The sequence below is a fragment of the Myodes glareolus genome, chromosome 4, assembly GCF_982192425.1.
Source record: "Myodes glareolus chromosome 4, mMyoGla1.1, whole genome shotgun sequence".
In the NCBI taxonomy this organism is placed as follows: Eukaryota; Metazoa; Chordata; class Mammalia; order Rodentia; family Cricetidae; genus Myodes; species Myodes glareolus.
In genome coordinates, this window is record NC_142029.1 from 2,608,114 (window position 1) to 2,628,153 (window position 20,040).

The window sequence follows — 20,040 nt, forward strand, 5'->3', positions numbered from 1 at the left end:
GCTTACTGTTCTTGCAGAAGACCTGGGTTCAGCTTCCAGCACCCACATCAGGCGGCTCACCACATCTGTAACAGTTCCAGAAGATTCCCAGCACACACATACTAAATGTGAAACAAATAAATATACAGAGGGACAGCTGTTTCAGTCCTTACTGGTCATTCTGCCTCTTTTGTCAAGTGTCACTTCCAGGATTTTGCAATCCTTGTCACAAACCTTTTAAATCCAGTTCCTTGTCTATGAGAACTGGACGAGCTCAGGGTACAAATGCTTTGTTAGGAAGACAGAAATGTGTAATTCTGTTGTATATGATGGCAAATACTTTCTCACAATCTTGGCCTTGGCATTTTGTTGCTTTTGACTGTCTTCTGCCAAAGATTTTTTTTTCTTAATTCTTTTATCAACAAAAACAAAAATGTTATTCCCTAGAGCTGGAAGTTATTAAAATAGTTTTATAATATTTTTGTTAGTTTAAAAATTATTTCTTGGGGGGCTGGAGAGATGGCTCAGAGGTTAAGAGCATTGCCTGATCTTCCAAAGGTCCTGAGTTCAATTCCCAGCAACTACATGGTGGCTCACAACCATCTTTAATGGGGTCTGGTGCCCTCTTCTGGCTTGCAGGCATACACACAGACAGAATATTATATACATAATAAATAAATAAATTATTTCTTGGGGCTGGAGAGATGGCTCAGAGGTTAAGAGCATTGCCTGTTCTTCCAAAGGTCCTGAGTTCAATTCCCAGCAACCACATGGTGGCTCACAACCATCTGTAATGAGGTCTGGTGCACTCTTCTGGCCTGAAGGCATACACACAACAGAATATTGTATACATTTATATATATATATATAACATTTTAAAAATTATTTCTTTTATTTGGGGGAACTATAGTTTATACCACATTCAACTTCTTTCCTCCCTCCAAGCCCTTCCATATAGCCTTTGTTCTCACCAAATTCATGACTTCTTTTTCCATTAACTGCTGCTAAATATATGTATGTATATGAATGTACATATATATCCTTAAATACAGCCTGCTCAGTCTGTATGTTACTTGCATGTATGTTTTCAGGGCTGACCATTTGGCATTGGATGACCACTTGGTTTAGTGTGTTCTTCCCTGAGGAAGCCGATTTCTCCCACCCAGCATTCCTTAGTTACCTGTAGCTTTGTGTGGGGCTGAGGACTCATGGGCTGTCCCCTGTCCAGCTTGGCATTCTGCTGTTGTCCCTGTTCAGCTCATGTCTAAGCAGTCTTGTTGGTGAGATCTATGGGTGTAGCTTCTGACATTATTAGGAGACAATCTCACAACAAACTCCATTTGATTCTCTTTTAGTCTCTCCTCTCTTGGGCAACGTTCCCTGAGCATCAGGTGTGGGAGTTGTTTTGTAGGTATTTTGAGGTTGGATTCTGCATTTTGAAGGGTTGTGGTTTTCTGCCAGTCTCTACTTGTTGCAAAGGGAGGCTTCCTTGTGGAGCACTAAGAACTGCATTTATGAGGGCCAGACCCTGAAGGATGCCTCTGCTAGAGTTTATTATGATGCTCAGGTGATCCCTGGTTTCCTTCCAGTTTGAGCTTCTGCACTCAGGAGTTCCCGGAGGCTGGGGATATAGCTCAGTGGTACAGAACTTGCTTAGAGTGTGTGACATACTGGGTTCCATTTACAACATGGAAGGGAGTAGGGAAGCGAGGAGGGAGAGAGGACAGAGAAATGGAGAGAAGGAAAAAATGGATATATTGGTTTCAAATTCATGAAAACTTTCTCCTGTTGTCATCTGCGAATTTAAGTTTCTCCTTTTATGTTTCAATTCAGTCTTCAGAGAACCATTAAAAATTGTGGTAAAGATGCTGAAGTGTAGCTCTTCACAGCTGATGGCTTCTGGAGGGGGTGGGTGGGCAAGGACGTAGTCTTCCTTAAAGGGCTGGCCACTGAGAGTTTGACCATGCTCCAGCGAGTATATGAGCAACACAAAATTGAACTTTTTTTTTTCTTCTTCTTCTGTTTTGGGGACAGTCACAAGGTTTAGGGACAGACCTGGGAGGGTTGGATGTGAATGTGCTCAGATTACATGAAACTTACAAATAATCAATAAAAATATTACGTAATAAATTAATCCAGTCTTCCTGTGTTAGGTAGGGTGGGACTCAAATCTTGGAGGTCTGTGTTCCATGGCCATTTGTTGAAAACTTTTTCAACCGTAATTACTTGGCTTTATGACAACACATGATTACCAGTGACACACCGTCATTCTTATGAAACTGTTTTATAAAATTGTAAAAGCCTGTTATATTATTAACATTTGTAAGTACAGTTCAGTGGTATGAAGTAATTCACCTTATGGTGTAGCCATGTTACCTTCTCCCTCCTCCCTTCACCCCTACTCTGGACGCCTCTATTCTACATTGTCAGTCTGGTGACTGATAGTCTCTCCTGACTGTAGAATCATCTGATGGTCTGCTTTGGTTATCAACTTGATTGCAACCGGAACCAACCAAAATCCAAGCCGCTGGGCACTCCGTTGAGGGATTTGATTGGATTATTCAAAAGAAGATTCATCCCAAATCTGAGTCATACTTTTCTGTTTCCAGATAGAAGGAGACTTTGACTTTTGCTTGCTTACACTGTCTTTGGTAAGTTCATCTGTCCTTTGCTAGCTGATATTAAACCAATTTATTTGGGATTCCAACATAGATAAGACCAGCAGCTGTCAAGGAATCTTCCAGGTCTCCAGTGTGTGATTGGGATTGCTGAGATAGTCAGCTTCTGGGGCTGAGCAACTAACAGATTTTCAGTCTTTCCAACAAGAGAGTAAGCCAGTAAACCCGCCTTCTAGAGGCTCTGCTTCAGTTCCTGCCCTCAGATTCTCACCCTCACTTCTCTTCACGATGGACTGTGACTGGGATGTTTAAACCAAATAAACTCTTTCCTCCACAAGCTGCTTTTTGTCACGGTGTTGTATCACTGCAACAGAGGGCAAACTGATACATTTGCTGTCTGTCCTTCATGGCTGTTTCACAGCACAAAAGCAAAATAGCTTTCAATTGCATCCATGTTGTAGATCACACTTTAAGTAGCAAGGGGTCAAACAAGAGTAATAGAAGTGAATAGGATCAAAATACATTATGTGTAACTATGAAAATGTCATCGCTCTGTGAGTTCAAGGCCAGCCTAGTCTACAGAGAGTTCCAGGACAGCAGATGCTAGAGAGAAACCCTGTCTTGAAAATCAAACAAAAAGAAAGAAAATGTCATTGTTAAACCTATTTTTTATATGCTAACAAATACATTTTCCCTTTTTCAGAATCTCATGTGGCCCAGGCTGACCTCGACCTCCTGCCTCTATTTCCCAGATGTGCCTGGTGCTGGTTATTAAATTATTATATGATTATTATTATTATTTGCTTCTCAGCTCTGAATGTACCCTTTGCTTGATTCTCGTTAATGTGTAATTCAGCCTTAAGCAGGGATTTTTGCTTCAACCTCTCTCCCTGAAAAGAAACTTAAATGTGAAAATAGGACTGTGAGACAGCCTCAGCTGATGTGGGATATGTCACAAAGAGAAGTGAATGTCATTGTTGTGGAATATTTGTACACCGTGTGAAGGTATATTTCTGTGACTGGTGTAATAGCTGGGCAGGAGGAAGAGGCAGGACTTTCCAGCAGAGAGGAGGAAGCAGGATGAGGTGCACAAGAGATGCCAGGGGACATGGAAGAAGCAGGATGGGCAGCATGTGACAGAAGGAGGATTAATAGAAACGTATTAAGTTAGCAGAGCTAGCGAAGAGCAAGCCTCAGCCAAGACCAAGCTCTCACAGCTAACAGGTCTCTGTGTCGTCATCTGAGAGCTGGCGGTGGGACAGAGAAAGACTGGTTATCATTCGATACCAGAGAATTAAGATTATTGATTTTGCTGACCATGACAATGGCCCTGTTGCCACATCACCTCCGTTCTGTTCTACCCTGGGATCTGTTTTATTACTAAAATATTTACACTAAGATATAGAAGAGTTAGTAGCAACTTTCTTCAGAGTCCAAACGAATCACAGCCGTTTCGCCCGTGTTCTAAGCAGGTCAGTTCCTGACAACTGTGTCTCTATTTCACAGAAGATGTGTCCCCTTCAGTCGGTCCTGGCAACAGCCTTCTGGAGTTACTCCACTGCCTTCGTGAGGCTGCTTGTGTTGGCATCTGCGATGGTCGCTAGGTAAATGAGGTTTCTGTGCAACACATGCTGGTACCTGTGAGTGAAAGACAAGAATTAGAGGCTCATGTCTACTCACCATACCAGCTGGAAGAGACCTGGCTCACTGTGCTGGAATGGTATTCCCCTGAATGACACAGGTCACAAACCCTCTTTTTATTATTTATTTATTTTACTTTTGACCCACCTGCCTCTGCCTTCCCAAGTCCATCAACACACCTTGTTACTTTTTACTCTTTACTATTTTGAGCTCTCTTGGGGGGCCCACCACCCAGCTCCCAAATAAATCACACATGGAAGCTTATTCTTAGTTACAAATGCCCAGCCTTAGCTTGGCTTGCTTCCTGTCAGCTTTTCTTAACTAATTATCCCATCTATCATTGGCCTTGGGGTTTTTATCTTTCTCTATTCCTGTATATCTTTTCCTTCCTTCTTACTCTGTATCTGGCTGTGCAGCTGGATGGCTGGCCCCTGATATCCTCCTCTTCTTGTTGTATCTTGCTCCTTCGTCCTTTCCTCTAAGATTTCTCCTTCTATATTTATTTCTCTGCCTGCCAGCTCGCCTATCCTTTCTCCTGCCTCACTATTGACAGTTCAGCTCTTTATTAGATCATCAAAAGTTTTAGACAAGTAACACCACAGGTTCACAGAATTAAACAAATGCAACATAAACAAAAGTAACACACCTTAACATAATATTCCCCAACAACACCTCATTTCAGCAACCTTCTCGTTTACCTTAGACTCTCATCCATTCTCCTTCACTCACACAGATGCCCTCTAGTTCAAGCCACCATGACTTCTTTGTTGGGACTACAACACAATAGTTTCCTCAGCCATGGTCTACCTGTCCTGGAACTCGCTCTGCAGATCACACTGCCTCTGCCTCCCGAGTGCTGGGATTAAAGGTGTGCACTACCACTGCCCGGCCAAAACCCTGCTTTATTCCCCAGAGTTGGAAGGATCACAGCAGAATTTCATAACTGTTCTAAACCCCTCTAAAGATGCCATCTCCTTCCTACGAGGTCTTAGGTGATGGGGCTCTCCAGTCACTTCTGTGTGCTCATTTCCTATGGTCTTCCCTTTGCTAAGTTCTGAACACAGGGCCTCCTAGACATACCCTGCGGTTACTCAGCACCTTTACTCTCCCTTACCTACCTCTGGGGCTCAGGGCTTCACTCAATACTACTTATTAGAGGCACTCTGAACCCCCCCCCCCCCCCACGTATGCTGTTTTGATTTCTGCGCTGCTGGAAACTGAATTCTGAATCTCCTGTGCAGACAGGCAAGGTGCTCTACTATACCCCTACTTCATTCCATTCAAAGCACTTATGATTACATGTCTTCCCTCTGGATTCTGTGTGTCTTTTGCCTGCATGTATGTATGGCACCACATACATGCCTGGTGCACAGGGCATCAGATCCCCCGCAACTGTAGTTACAGATAGTTGTGATCCACTACTACTGGGAATTGAACCTGGGTCCTCTGCAAGAGCAACAAGTGCTCTTAACCTCTGAGCCAACTTTTCATCCCTCCCTTTGGATTCTAGACTCTAGAACGTCAGCTCCACAAGAGATTTGGAATCTTTTGTGCTTCTTACTCCCCAGTATAGCAAACACCGATTCCAAGTCTGTTGTACACCCAACACTCGGTAGGCAGAGGCAGGTGAATCTCTGAGTTCGATGTCAGCCTGGCCTATAGAAACCTTGCCGAGAGAGACAGAGACAGACAGATAGACAGACAGACAGACAGAAAGAGAAAGAGAGAGGGAGAGAGGAGCCCCTTCCATGATCAAGCTGAGCATATGACTGTAGCAATTCTCAATTGCTTGCCATTCGGGAAGAATCAGACTTGGGAAGTGCAGCCTCTACTATGTGAAAAAGCAGGATAGGAGATTTGCTTTCTTTTCACTGAATAAGAGTCAATGTAGTAAAGAAAAATGTGCGGCCGGCAGGAATTTTCTAAAAATGAGAAAGGGTAACACTGTAAAACATCAAACCATCTGTTTTGTTGGAGTCAAACAAAAACACCTCAAAATAGAAATTCTGCTGTCCCACTGAGGTACTTAAAGAGGGTTGCAGGTGGCTAGTTCTTGGACCAAATTGAAAAAGGGTCCTATTCTGATTCGCCATAGAAATCACATTAATTCTATCTTGAATTAACTTTTGTTTTGTTTTGTTTTTTCGAGACAGGGATTCTCTGTAGCTTTGGAACCTGTTTTGGAACTAGCTCTTATACCCGCCTACCTCTGCCTCCTGAGTGCTGGGATTAAAGGCATGCCAGCCACCTCTGCCCGAACTGAATTAACCTTTGGTTTAACATAGAAATTCCTTTGCTGGTCATGTGTATCTCTCACAGACTGACTTCCAGTTACTCAAATGCCCTGACTTACTTATTGGGAATGGACATGAAATCCAAGAATCAAGAGATCACGACACTTATCTGAGCCTAACTTCCCTGTCATCAGCTGGCAGGGCTCATGTGAAAGCCTGAATAAGTCCAGGTTCTACCATAAGCTATCTCTGTGTTCTTGAGTAGCAAGTAAATAGTGAATAACGTACAGAGGGCAAGGGGGCACAGAGTCTGGCTATGTAGTCTCAGCTGGCCTTACTCTTGTGGCCATGCAGCGCCACCAAGGCGAAGTAACCTCTTCCGCACCTCCCTTTTCTCACAGGCGATCCATCACCCAGACTGCCGCACGTCCCCGGTGGCACTTACTGGACGCACTCGTTCGCTCGGCCCTTGTTCTGATACTCCACGATACAGCGGATCAGCTGGTCATTCTCCTCCAGGAGCTGAAAGGCGGGCGAAGTGTAGGGTGCCATCAGGTGGGGGCCCCGAGCAGACGCCGATCTGACCCAGCTCCCATCCCGACCCCACATCCAGGTTGTTTCCACCGCGGTCCGGCCCCTGCAGGAAACGCCTGCACCAGGACCCCTCCTCGGGGACGCTCACCCGCTGGATGGTCTCCTGGTTGACCTTAGCCTTGCCGCGAAGCCAGTCAGGGGCGAAGATGACCGACATGCTGCGAGTAAGCTCGAAATCCCGAGCCGGGAGCGGCACCGTCGCGAGCTACTGACGTCGCGTGCTACTGACGTGAGCTGACGCCGCTGGGTCCGTCCCGCCCCCAGGGAGGCGGGGCTATAAAATGACGATCATTCGCCTCGGGGCGGGGAGTCACTTATGATTGGACATACAAACTGTGACGCTATTCTGAGGGCGGGACTTGGATGACGATTGATGGCCGCGGGTTGACCCGCCTCTCCTGCAGCCTGGCTCCAAAGATCTTTCTGAAGAAACTCTTGTTTCAACGTGAACTGTGGGTGTTGCTGCCAGCCAGATCAAACCAGAAAGCCTAATATTAATTTTCCTCTTAGCCTGGAAAATACTTGAATGTGCCTAGATTCTCTCTGGACAAGAAGAGATTGCATATTAGGGACCAGTGGTTAAGAAACTCTGCTCTTAGCCGGGCGGTGGTGGCGCACGCCTTTAATCCCAGCACTCGGGAGGCAGAGGCAGGCGAATCCCTGTGAGTTCGAGGCCAGCCTGGTCTACAAGAGCTAGTTCCAGGACAGGCACCAAAAACTACAGAGAAACCCTGTCTCGAAAAATCAAAAAAAAAAAAAAAAAAAAAAAAAAAACAAGAAACTCTGCTCTTACAGAGGACAAGATTCCAAGCACGCCTGTCGGGTGGCTCGCAACCACCTGTAACTTCAGCTCTACGAAATCTAACGCTCTCTTCTGACCTGCCTGGGCACCCACACATAGGTGGCAGACACATACGTGCACATGAGTAAACCTTTGTTATGAAACTGTTCTAATTGCTTTTTGCAACCCTAAAATATACTAATATTTTCTCCATTTTACAGACAAAAAAAATAGATGCATTTTATAGAATCTTACTGGTCAAATGACTGTCAGACTCTGAGCCTCGGCAATGTGGCTTTAGAACTTCATTTAATGTGGAGATGTTCCTACAGCTTCGTTTCTCTGCCCTAGAACAGGTCCTCCCCACGCCCCAATTCCCCACCCCTCCCACCCCCAGCCCCCTTCAGGCTTGTAAAGCATCAGTTTCCACCTTATTTTCCAGCATGGGGATGCAATGAGAGAAGCTGGGATGACCTGCCTGAGTGGAGTCAGGACTCAGAGCTCCTTGCTTCTCAAGTTTTCTCATCAGGTTCTCTCCCCATAGGAATTTCCCAGAGATCCTGTAGAAGATAGAAGGGGCAGAAGTAAAGCCATGAATAGCAGGATGGCGGCCTTGCTTAACACCACTCTTCCCTCAACAATTCCTGTGAAGACAGTGGAGGAATGACTTAGCAGGAGATGGGCAGGTGCAGGGGACAGACATTGATCTAGCCATTGAGGACAAACCCTCCAGGGGAGGAGACATCTCAGCCTGAAGATGGTCAGGACTCAGCTCTGAACTCGGCACCTGCTGGATGGCATCAACGACCTGGCTGAGGTTGGCAATGTGTGTAGCACAGCTCTGTGCTGCAGGAGAACATACAGTCCAGGAGATCGATGGTAGGTGGGGCAGAAGGATGCCTTGCACGGGTGTCAGTATGTTAGAAAGAGTGTGATACATGTGATCGCCCCAGGACCCCCAACTTATATGGAAGGAAGTTTAGGGGAATTAATGAACAGAACAAAGGAGAGGGACACTGGACTAGAAATTTCCCCAGAGCAGTTCAAGAGGGAGGCAGAAGAGCCGGAGGAGAGGACAGATATCAAATGTCTAAAGTTATAACTACCTAGTCATGGAAGCTGTCCGTGGGGATATAGAGATTGTGGGGGTGAGCCGAAGAGGCTGGGAATGGAAAGTCTCTGAAGACGAAGTGGTCATGAGTGGTCAGTGATGGGAGATGAGGGCTGGGATTATGGGTAGCACATCTTACCCACTTCTCAGTCCATTCTACAGTAGTGCCTGAGACTCACCAGGTAGACCAGACGGAAGGAACTCTATCCAAATCACTCGCATCTCAAATACTAATATCCCAAGACTCCATCCACATTTGAAAAGATCTCATTTTGTTGATTTGGTTTTGGTTTTAAGACAGCGTCTCAGATAGCCCAGGTCGGCTTCCATCTTACCAGGGATGGTCGTGAGCTTGGTTCTCTAGAGTGCTGGCTCTGCAGGTGTTTACATGGCGCTCAGGTGGAGCCCAAGGCTTCAGGTATGCATTCCAGGCAGATGCTCTCTCACCAGCCACACTCCAGCTTGGATTTTTCTACGTTTAGTATTTGTTTTTGTTTTTCAAGACTAGGTTTCTCTGTGTAACAAAGCCCTGGTTGTCCTGTAACTCACTCTGTAGACCAGGCTGGCCTTGAACTCAAAGATACACCTGCCTCTGCCTCCCAAGTGCTGGAATTAAAGGCATCTGCCACCATGCCCTCTCTACTTTTATTTTTTAAAATCCAGGTGGTGGTGGTGGCTCATGTCTTTAATCCCAGCACTTGGGAGGCAGAGACAGGTGGATTCTGTGAGTTCGAGGCCAGCCTGGTCTACAGAGTGAGTTCCAGGACAGGATCCAAAATTACAGAGAAACTCTGTCTCAAAAAGCAAAAAACAAAACAAAAATAAAACAACCAAAAAACCCATTTTTTAAAGACTTATTTTATGTGTATGTGATGCGGGAGAACTGTCTGTATTCTGTCAATCATGTATTTTAATAAAACGCTAATTGGCCAGGCAGGAAGTGGAGGCGGGTCAACCAGACAGGAAGTAGAGGCGGGGCAATGAGAACAGGAATATTCTGGGAAGCAGGAAGCTCCCTCTGCCAGTTCTGCCCAGAGATGGCGCCAGCTGGGCCTTGTGCTACATATGGTGCCCAGACGTGGATAACTGAATCCACAGAAAGCTTGAGAAAGTTCGGGAAAGAATAGAGTAAAGCAGGTTTTCTTGGTCACAGCAATTTCTCGGGTCTGCTCTGCTTGCTAGAGGCAAGCAAGTGCTCTCATCTAAGAGAGGCTTCCTGACTCAGCTTTAGCTGCAAAACCCTGCAGCTCATTAAGAGGTCTTGCCACGAAAAACTTAAATGGTGTTGATGAAAAGCTGAATGCATGCTTTTTGGTTTTCAGCCGTAGCAGGAAAAAAGCTGCACTGTTTTAAAATGCCGGCTTTCTGAGCAGTCCTGCCAGGGCAAACTCTGAGTCTTTCAGGCAGGCAGTCTGACTGAGTGTGGTCTGTGAGCAGAATGCTGCAGCTTGCTTGCTGTCAAGGACCTTGAAACGTCATAGAGTTGAGGAGATAAACGTGGCTACAGCCGGTACCTCTGGTGGCTACAACCGGTACCTCTGCCACGAGGCTGAAAAGCTAAGGAATGGGCTGGATCTAGCCATCAAAGCCACGATTTTATCCTCTCCATAAAGACTCATGTGATTAGAAAAAGAAAGATATACAGTGAAGAGAGATTCAAAGATGAAGAAAACCTCTAAATGGTTTACTATGTGTTAAAAATATATGCAGGATAAAAGTTAAAGTTCTTAAAGTTAAAAAGAAAGAAAGAGAGTAGTTGGGTCTGGTAGTACACACCTTTAATCCCAATGCCTGGAAGGCAGAGAAGACAGGTCTCTGTGAGTTCAAGGTGTGGTAGCAAACACCTTTGAGCCCAGCACTGGGGAGGCACAGACAGCTGGATCTCTGTGAGTTCAAGGACAGCCTGGTCTACAGAGTTATTCCAGGACAAAGATATACAGAGAACCTGTCTCTGAAAGTCAAAGTAAAAATATAAGAAATAGAGGTTAAAGTAAAACCACATAAAGATGGAAAATGCGCAGAGAATCTTGATACTGTATGCTATTATGCTCTCTTTGAATTGTTTGAATGCTGAGGAAGAAGCAACAGCTGCTAAAAGATATTTGCTTATAAATGCTGCTGAATTAATCCAAGATAGATATTTTGAAAATACCTTGGCTTCAAAACTGAAGTCAAAAGGTATGTTACTTTGGAGAAGAGATTTTGCTTTTGTTTCCACAGAAAATGAGAGGCTGTGGATTCATTCTGAGTTAAGAAAAATCAGGTTCGATAAAGGAAGACCACCTGAGAAATCTCTGATAGGAACAGATGGCCCAGATGACAGAGTTCTTCATCCAGAACAGGTTCAAGACTGCTGCCTGAGATGATCAAGACTCACAGGATACTCCAGTCAGGACTTGATTATAACTCTAAATTTTCTTTAGGTCCCCATAAGATTATCAGTGCCCCCAATCAGCAGGAAGTAGCCTGAAATACTATGCCCACATTTCCAACAAATGGACTATGGGTATTTTCTTTTGTTAAAAAAAAAAGAGGGAAATGATGTGGGAGAATTGTCTGTATTCTGTTAATCATATTTTAATAAAATGCTGATTGGCCAGGCAGGAAGTATAGGTGGGTCAACCAGACAGGAAGTAGAGGTGGGGTGATGAGAACAGGAATATTCTGGGAAGCAGGAAGCTCCCTCTGCCAGTTCTGCCCAGACCACAGGAGAGGAAAAATGTAAGCTACCCCGCTGGAAAAGGTACTGAGCCATGTGGCTAACGTAGATAAGGATAATGGGGTAACATAAGTTATAAGAGCTAATAAGTAGCCTGACCTAATGGGCCAATCAGTTTATAATCCTATGGAGTCCTGTGTGTGATTTTCTTTGGGGTTTGCCGGTTGTGGGGTACTGGGCGGGACAGATACCCCAACAAGCCGGCCCTCATGTTACATGTATGAATGCTTTGCCTGCATATGTGTACATGTACCACATACCTGTCTGCATATGTGTACATGCACCACATGCCTGTGTGTATATGTGTATGTGCACCACATGTCTGTATTAGTATATGTACACGCACCACATGCCTGTCTGAATATATGTACACACAGTACATGCCTGTCTGCATATATGTACATGCACCACATGCCTGTCTGAATATGTGTATGTGTGCCACATGCCTATCTGCATATGTGTATGCATACCACATGCCTGTCTACATATGTGTACATTCTCCACATGCCTGTCTGTATACGTATACGCTCACCACATGCTTGTTTGCATATGTGTATGCGCACCACATGCCTATCTAGATTGTGTACATGTACCACATGCCTGTCTGCATACATGTACATGCACCAATGCCTGTATGATGCCTGTGGATGTCAAGAGAGGATATTGAATCCTTTGGAGTCACAGATGGTTGTGTGTTGTGGGATATTTTTTTAATTATGTAAAGGTGTGTTGCCTTTTTTATGCTGCATTTGTTTAACTATGTAAAGATGTGTTGTTTTGCCTACCGAAGGCACCTAGTTAGTCTCATAAAAAGCCGAATGACCAATAGCTAGGCAGTAGAGGGATAGGCAGGCTGACAGAGAATAGGAAGGAGGAGGAATTTAGGATTGAGAGAAAAGAGAAAGAAGAACAAGGGAGAGAGAGAGAGAGAGAGAGAGAGAGAGAGAGAGAGAGAGAGAGGGGCCTGGCAGCCACCAGCCGAACAAGGAGTAGGACATAGAGTGAAAGAAAGGAAAAAAATCCCCGAGGCAAAATGCAGATGAAGAGAGACAGGTTAAACTAAGTTATGAGAGCTAGTGGGACACGTGTAAGATAAGGCTGAGCATTCATAGCAAATAATAAGTCATGATTTGGGAGCTGGTTGGAGGTCCAAAAGAAAGTTTGATACATTTGGTGTTCCATCATGGGGCCTAAATTTCCACATAGGGCCTGAGAAAGTTGAAAAAAAAAAGAAAAGAAAATGGACAAGGCTCCTTTAAGAGGCTCTGCTTGCTGTACAGGAAGCACTTGAGTAGCCCAGCAAGTTAGGTAGAAACAAAAAGCTAAGTAAAAAACACCAACTTCTGGGAGTTTGCAGGGGTGTGGGGGTGTGGGGGTGGGGGTTTTGATGCAGCTCCCAGTTAGATGCAGCTCTCAATTGAAGGAACCTCTTGGCCAGGCCCTCAGGGCCTAAAGCTTGGCTTCATGACCCAAGTGGGGTAAAGCCAGCCATCAGTGCAAAGCTGGTTAGTAGTTTAAGATCTGGCTCACAGGTCAGGAAAGGCTAGAGACAGGCAGTAAGACAGGTCCAGATGGGGAAAAGGATACAGTATGCTTAAAAATGTACATTGGCTTAAGAAAGAAAAAAATGAGTGTAGCCAGTAATGGGAAAAATAGTTTAAAATAGTAAAGTCTTTAAAGAGAGAGTGAAGTGATATAAAGGGGGAAGGCCCACAAAGATGGGAAATGCACAGGGAGGTGGATCCCATAGGGTGTTATGTTGACTTTGAATCTTTTGACTGTTTATGAGTGAATGACAGCCACTGAGAGACACTGGGTTGTACAAGGGACTGCTGAGTTAAACCAGCCTAGATACTTTAGGGATGTCTTAACTTTAAAACAGAAGTCAGAAAATGTATGGTGATAAGGGAGAGGTTATGCTTTTGTTTCCACAGGAAATGAAAGGTTGTGGATTCCTTCAGGGTTAATAGAGATCAGGTTTGATTGGGGGAGACCTGAAAATCTTGGCTACAGACATGAAGAAATAAACCAAAAAAGACTACAAGACAGGTGACAGATATTCTGATCCCTCTACTATGGGAACTGTTCTGAGACCAGACAACAAATGTTACAACTAGTTTTTCCAGGACTTGGCCATTGTCTCAACCTTCTCAAGGTTTGCTAAAAATGTCATTGCGTCAGACAACAGGAAGCAGCCTGGAGAATACAATACCCACATTCCCAGGAGGCAGGATGTGTAGTTTTTGGTCATTTGGTGGCTTATGGATGTTTGTCATCACTTGGGGGGCATATAGAAATATAGGGTAAAAAGATAACCATTAACTTCACATATTATTCATTGGTGTGGATTTTGGTATATTGATACAAATTTATTTTGTTATATTGTGTGTACATGTCTACTCTTGTGTAGGATATTGTGCTTATGCATGCAGCTCATTGAAAAATGAAATGTATAACTAAGAAAGACAGGTTGGTAGTTAGTCATCTATAATAATTAAGCTTGCAGTCATATTAGTGTGTTTTCAAGGTTAAACAGATGTATTTTAGATAGATACATGTGCTCCAAATGCTTCAGAGACCCACAGAACATGGCATTTAAGATGTTTATTAACCTAAGGCTTCTCCTGACTGTGAGACATGTCTGCTCCCAGTAGCACCAATCTACTTCATAAAAGGACGATGGACATTGAAGAACCTCCATATGGAGTTTGCTTTCATTGCGGCAAAGCTAGCCCCTGCCTTTGCCTTGACTGCTGACAGTATGCTGTCTAGACTGGACAAGCAGGACACAAAGGAAAGTGACTGCTGAACTTTGCCAAGACAAAGTGTGACAGCCCTTCAAAATTGCTACTTCACAGAAAGGTCTGCCAAATGTCCTAGGCCTGTAGGCCAATGATAGATGCCCCAGCATTGCAGGGGAAGCTTGGGTGATTGTCCAGGCAGTGAGATGTTTCTGACCTTTCTACAGTTTTGGAAGATATTTGCTCTGCACTTCCTGTTTACTCAGGTAATGCTATAGCCTTCTGGGATCCTTGATGGAGTTGAAGACTAGGTAGTTATAGTTATAATTTTCTTTTTCTTTCTTTCTTTTTTGCCTGTGGGTATACCTTCCTAGTCAGAGCACATGTGGATGATGCAGGAATTTTGTGTGCTATTGATGGCCCTTTTGCAGTTGACACAAGGACCTAGGGTACCAGACACGATCAAATTAGCCTGGGAAAATGGCTTCAAGCCAGATTTTTTTTTTATTTTGTTGTTTAGTTTTTCGAGACAGGGTTTCTTTGTGTAACAGCCCTAGCTGTCCTGGAACTTGCTCTTGTAGACCAGGCTGGCCTCGAACTCACAGAGATCTACCTGTCTCTGTCTCCCAAATGCTGGGATTAAAGGTATGCGCCACCACCCAACAATTTTCTTTAGTTATGATAAAAGGTAAATTAGGTGCAGAGCTTTGGACTCATTAAGATAGATTGGATAATAAAGTGATTTCTCTGAATTTGCTAAATAAAAATGGACTGGATATTGTAAATGTAATTTTTACTTGATAATTATTCCTATTGTATATAGTCTTACTATGTTAAAGTTAAAATCTTTCTCTTTATTTAGACAAAAATGGGGGAAATGTTGTGAAATATTACTTTAATAGGCAAAGATCTGTAACATTTGTTTATGACGCATTTCTTTAATTATGTAAAGATGTGTTGCTGTTTCACCTTGCCTGCCTAAGGCACCTGATTAGTCTAATAAAAAGTTGAAAGGTGGATAGGCAGTAGAGTGATAGGTGGGGTTGGTAGGCAGAGGGAATAAGTAGGAGGAGGAATCTAGGCTCAAGAGAGTAGAGGAGAGAGAACCATGGAGAAAGAGAGGGAGATGTCCAGGGCCAGTTACCCAGGCAGCCTCCAGCCAGCCAGACACGGAGTAGGACAAACGGAATGAAAGAAAGGTAAAAAGCCCTGAGGCAAAACGTAGGGGAAGAGAAACAGGTTAAAATAAGTTGAAGAGCTAATGGGACAAGCATCAGAGAAGGCTGAGCATTCATAACTACTAAGTCTCTGTATCAGGTTGATTTCTGTGGTTCGAGGACAGCCTGGTCTACAAAGCGAGTTCCAGGACAGCCTGGGCTGTTACACAGAGAAACCCCATCTTGAAAAACCAAAAAGAAGAAAAAAATTGTCTGTGTCATGATTTAGGAACTGGTTGGTAGCCCAAAAGAAAGCTTGCTACTGTGGGTAACTGGGAGTCAAGCCCAGGTCCTCCTCAGGGGTAATTCGTGCTCTGAACTCCTGAGCCAATTCTTCAACCCCATTCTTGAATTTTTTTTTTAAGCTAGGGTCTCAGATTGTAGTCGAGCTGGTCTAGAATTCACTATTTCACCACAACTAGACTCAAACTCATGACAATGCTTCTGTACCAACCTCCCGAATACAGACAATACAGGTGTAGCCACTACACTGGCTAAATCCAGAATTTCAGAGGCCAAGCAAGGAAATTTCTCCATCTAGACAGCACACAGCAGACAGGTCACCAGCATCCTTTCTCTACAAGTTTTCCTCCGTGAATGCTATGACCTAGGCTTGCCAATGCTTGTTACAGACCAGCCCTGACTCAGTGTGGGAGGGGACTATGGCAGGACTCAAATACCAGGAATGCCCAGAGGCTATCTTAGACTACCACAAGCCTTCTTGTGTTCATTTTGTAATTTGTCTGGGGTTACGTAAGCCCAGTTTCCATTTCCACCCACAAGAAAAATGCCTTTTAGAAGTCTTCACTCAGTGCAGCTCTCTCCACCGAACTGCAACCTGTCTATCCAGCTGCTGTGTTTGTACCTGCATTAGGCTTCCCCCTAAAGACAGAGCTATTAAGGCTGTTTCTGTCTATATGAGGATTTATTGGGAGAATGCGTTCTTGTGGTGATGGAGTCTGAGAACCAGGAGCACCACTTCTGGGGTTCACTGTCTTGCACCTGGCCTCAGAATCAGGAAAGCCAGGACTGGGGATGTGGCCCAGTAGACAGAGCTCTTGTCTAGCTCTGGCGGCACACAGACCAGTCGTGGAGACACTCATCGGTAGTCCCAGCACACAGGAAATGGATGCAGGAGGTTCCAGCTCAGAGTCACCGTTGGACACATACTGAGTTCAAGGTCAGCTTGGTGAGTTCAAGGGTATCTTGGGATACGTCAGACCCTGTCTCATAAAATAAAAATGAAGTATCAGTGAAGCTGATGGTAAAACAGCAAGAAGCTGAGGTACTGAGAACCAGGAACTGGGGAGTCACTGATTCAAGGTCTAAGACCAAAACGCAGGAGAGCTTGGAATTCCGATGCCAAGGACTGGAGAGAAGGCAGGGCTGATCCGGGGGTTTGTAGTTGAAGCATTCAATCAACAGAGCTACACTGTCAGCCATACGGAGTACTGTGCACAAGTGAGCGTCTCTGAAACACACCAGCTCTCCGTTGCCCACCCTACTGCTACTCCGGGAAGCTTTCCTTGAGTCCCAAGTCCAAGCCAAACGCTCCTGTAAACTCTCTTGAGAAGCACGACTCGTGTTTAGACCCCGCTTTCCTGCCTGGTGCTCGACCCGACCCTCTCCTCTCGACATGGTCTCTGCAGTCAGGAGTGCCTTGCTGTGTTCACCCTGACTGGCATACACGGCGGTGCTCAGCACGTGTCAAAACAGGTAGGGTCTAACTCTGCTACCCTATTCCCCTTCCAGCCTCACAGAGAGGGTGTGTCACTCGGGGATCGGACTTTGGCACCTCCGCCAGGCTGGCAGGAGGCCGTGCTCTTCGGATCCCCTATCTCGGGCCTCTTGCCCAGCCGCGCTGCCTGGAAGAACTCACGCCCAGGGAGTGTCACTCCAGTCAGCGGGGCCTGGCGTCTCTGGAGGACAGTCCTGTCCGCCGCGGGCCAGGCATCGAGGGGACATTGGAGTCTCTTCACATCGCTCGAGGTGAGACTCGCGCGTGGGCCTCCAGTCCAGCAGGCGCGAGGGTTGTTGGGGAGCAAGCGGGTGCCAGCCCTTTAAGATTCACGCAATTCCGGAGTCTCAACAACCTGACCGAGGAGACGCGCCACGATTGGTCTGTTTGGGTGTGAGCGTCGCTTAGCAGCAGCGAATGAGAGTTCAAGGTGTGCGCACGCGTACCGCATCCTACCTCCTGCAGCCCGGCCGCCGGCGACCTGCACCCGGCCGGGTGGGCTGCGGTGGCCGAGGCGGAGGTCGGCCGCGGGGCGAGGTGAGGCTGGCGGGACAAGAGGGCGTGGAGAGGCGGGGCCGGGGCTCAGGCCACCAGGCTGCAGCTCGGGGCCATGGGATCCGGGGAGGCCGGGCCCCTGCACCGCGCGTACCTGCCGGGATGCGCAGCCCGCTGTATGCCCGGGGCGGGGCCGGGGCGTGTCTCGGGAGGGGCGGGGCGGCGGTTCTCCTTTGGTAAGCTGTGTTCTAGCCCTGGCTCTGGCTTTCCATAGCAAAGTTTCCTTAGCCTGCTGGTCTTGCACGACTTGGTTTCTTCGAGGCCTGGTCACCCCTGCACTAACTTTCCTGGACTTGGGTACTATCCCCAGGACAAAGAACCTACAGAGCTGGGCGGGCGTCAAGCTTGCACAAAGCCAAAGCCGCGGAAGGAAGAGAGTTGCCACTGATGAAAGGAGTTGGTCCAGTTTGTGGTTTTGTGAGACAGGGTTCCCTGTAACCCGAGTTTGGCCTTGAGCTTGGGATCCGCCTGCCTCCAGCTCCCAAGTTCTGGGGTCACAGGTGTGTGACTCCCATGCCCAACTCGGTTGGTGTAATTGGTAATAAGATCAGGAAAACAAAAGCAGCAGGCAAAACAGACCCAGTGGGTAGGGCTAATGCCTGTAAACGTCTGCAGAAAGTTTCTCCAGGTGAAGAACGCTAGGGAAATGCAGATGAAGACGACTTTAAGTGGTCTGACTCTGATAAGCAGGTTCCGCTGCACCGCAGCTTCCTCAGGAAGACGGTTGTACCACTTAATGTAAATGCTACTTAATGTTTTACGGGCAACAGAGAGGACATCTTGAGGTCCCATAAAGAATTTCAGATCAAGCCGGGCGGTGGTGGCGCACACCTTTAATCCTAGCATTCTGGAAGCAGAGGCAGGCGGATCATTGTGAGTTCGAGACCAGCCTGGTCTACAGAGCGAGTTCCACGACAGCCAGGGTTGCATAGAGAAACCCTGTCTCCAAAACCCAAAACAAACATATTTTCAGTTCCCTTAAAGATGATTTAGTTGACCTCTTTGTCCCTCTTACCCCATCCGCAAGCAACGTGGAGCCTAGAGGATCCCACGTTAGGTAATCAGGTCTCAGATCCTGTGGCTGAGTGTGAATCCATCACGGGAGCATGCCTCACTCAGAAGTGTGCCTATGATGGGTGCTTAGGATTGACTAAGTGTTTGCGTGCTAAATTTGGCTTGTTTTGCTACTTGAAGTTTGTATTTTGCACCCCCCCCCCCACATGCCAGCATGTTAGGGGGATTTGGGGGACGGTAAAGAGTAAACCGGAGAGGAAGTGACAGTGAAGATGGCTTCCTGTGTAGGCAGAGTTTGTGGGTAGAGCAGGGAGAACCTGATGGTTGGCAGTTGCCAACAATGGTAAAGAGAGTTTTGGGAAAGTGGATTAAGATGTGCTATATAAACTGGGCGGTTGTGGCGCACGCCTTTAATCCCAGCATTCTGGAGGCTGAGGCAGGTGGATCTCTGTGAGTTCGAGGTCAGCCTGGTCTATAGAGTGAGTTCCAGGACAGCCAGGGCTACACAGAGAAACCCTGTCTTGAAAAAAAAAATGTGTTCTAGAAAACATATGAGCATGGACCGTTTGCTCATCACCCATGCTTCTGCTCACACAGAATGTTGTTTGTAAAAGCCTTCCTTGTTCTCCCTCCAAGAGGATTATTGTGCGCGAGTGCTCAAATGTGGTCCAGAGGTGTGGAGAGACGCTGCAAACCTACATTCTCATTTCCGTGAACTTAAATAGACAACTCAGTTCTTCATCTTCTCAGCCGTTCTTTTAAAAATATTTATTTATTGATTAGTTTTTTTGAAAGAAGGTTGCTCTGTGTAGCCCTGGCTATCCTGGAACTCACTATTGTCCATGTACCACTGCCCAGATAAAATACTTTTGTGTGTGTGTATGTACATGTGTGTGCAGTGCATGTGTGTGTATGTGTGTGTATACATGTGTGCGTGCACACGCGTGTGTGTATGTGTGTGCGTGTTTCATGACACATTTGTGGAAACCAGCATACTTTGCAGGAGTCAGGTCGCACCCTCTATGACATAGGTCCCAGGGATTGACCCCAGGGATTGACCCCAACTTGTGGTCCTCCCGCCTCAGCCTCCAGCGTCAT

The 20,040-nt window shown here is 46.0% G+C and overlaps 2 protein-coding genes and 1 long non-coding RNA gene across 7 annotated transcripts in view; 1 reads left to right on the plus strand and 2 right to left on the minus strand.

Annotated features, from left to right (window-relative positions):
* Positions 1-2,247: 2,247 nt before the first annotated feature.
* Positions 2,248-7,313, minus strand: Ss18l2 (SS18 like 2). Its single transcript, XM_048423698.3, has 3 exons — positions 7,155-7,313; positions 6,918-6,994; positions 2,248-4,235 (listed from the first exon to the last, which is right to left on the minus strand). The coding sequence occupies exons 1-3, from the start codon at positions 7,221-7,223 to the stop codon at positions 4,148-4,150; spliced, it is 234 nt and encodes a 77-aa protein (XP_048279655.1). The 5' UTR covers positions 7,224-7,313; the 3' UTR covers positions 2,248-4,147.
* Positions 7,314-16,541: 9,228 nt separating this feature from the next.
* On the minus strand, positions 16,542-17,655 carry LOC125393158 (uncharacterized). Its single transcript, XR_007229716.2, has 2 exons — positions 17,515-17,655; positions 16,542-16,858 (listed from the first exon to the last, which is right to left on the minus strand). It is a non-coding gene; the product is annotated as an uncharacterized LOC125393158 (long non-coding RNA).
* Positions 16,852-20,040, plus strand: part of Sec22c (SEC22 homolog C, vesicle trafficking protein) — a 30,685-nt gene continuing 27,496 nt past the window's right edge. For 2 of the 5 annotated variants that reach the window (XR_015737644.1, XM_087905126.1), the window contains exon 1: positions 17,487-17,624. The gene's annotated coding sequence lies outside the window, so the exon portion shown is untranslated. Of the gene's footprint in view, positions 17,352-17,486; positions 17,625-17,813; positions 17,911-20,040 lie in introns of those variants that run through there. The other 3 variants (XM_085689066.2, XM_048423348.3, XM_048423350.3) reach the window with 3 other exon arrangements.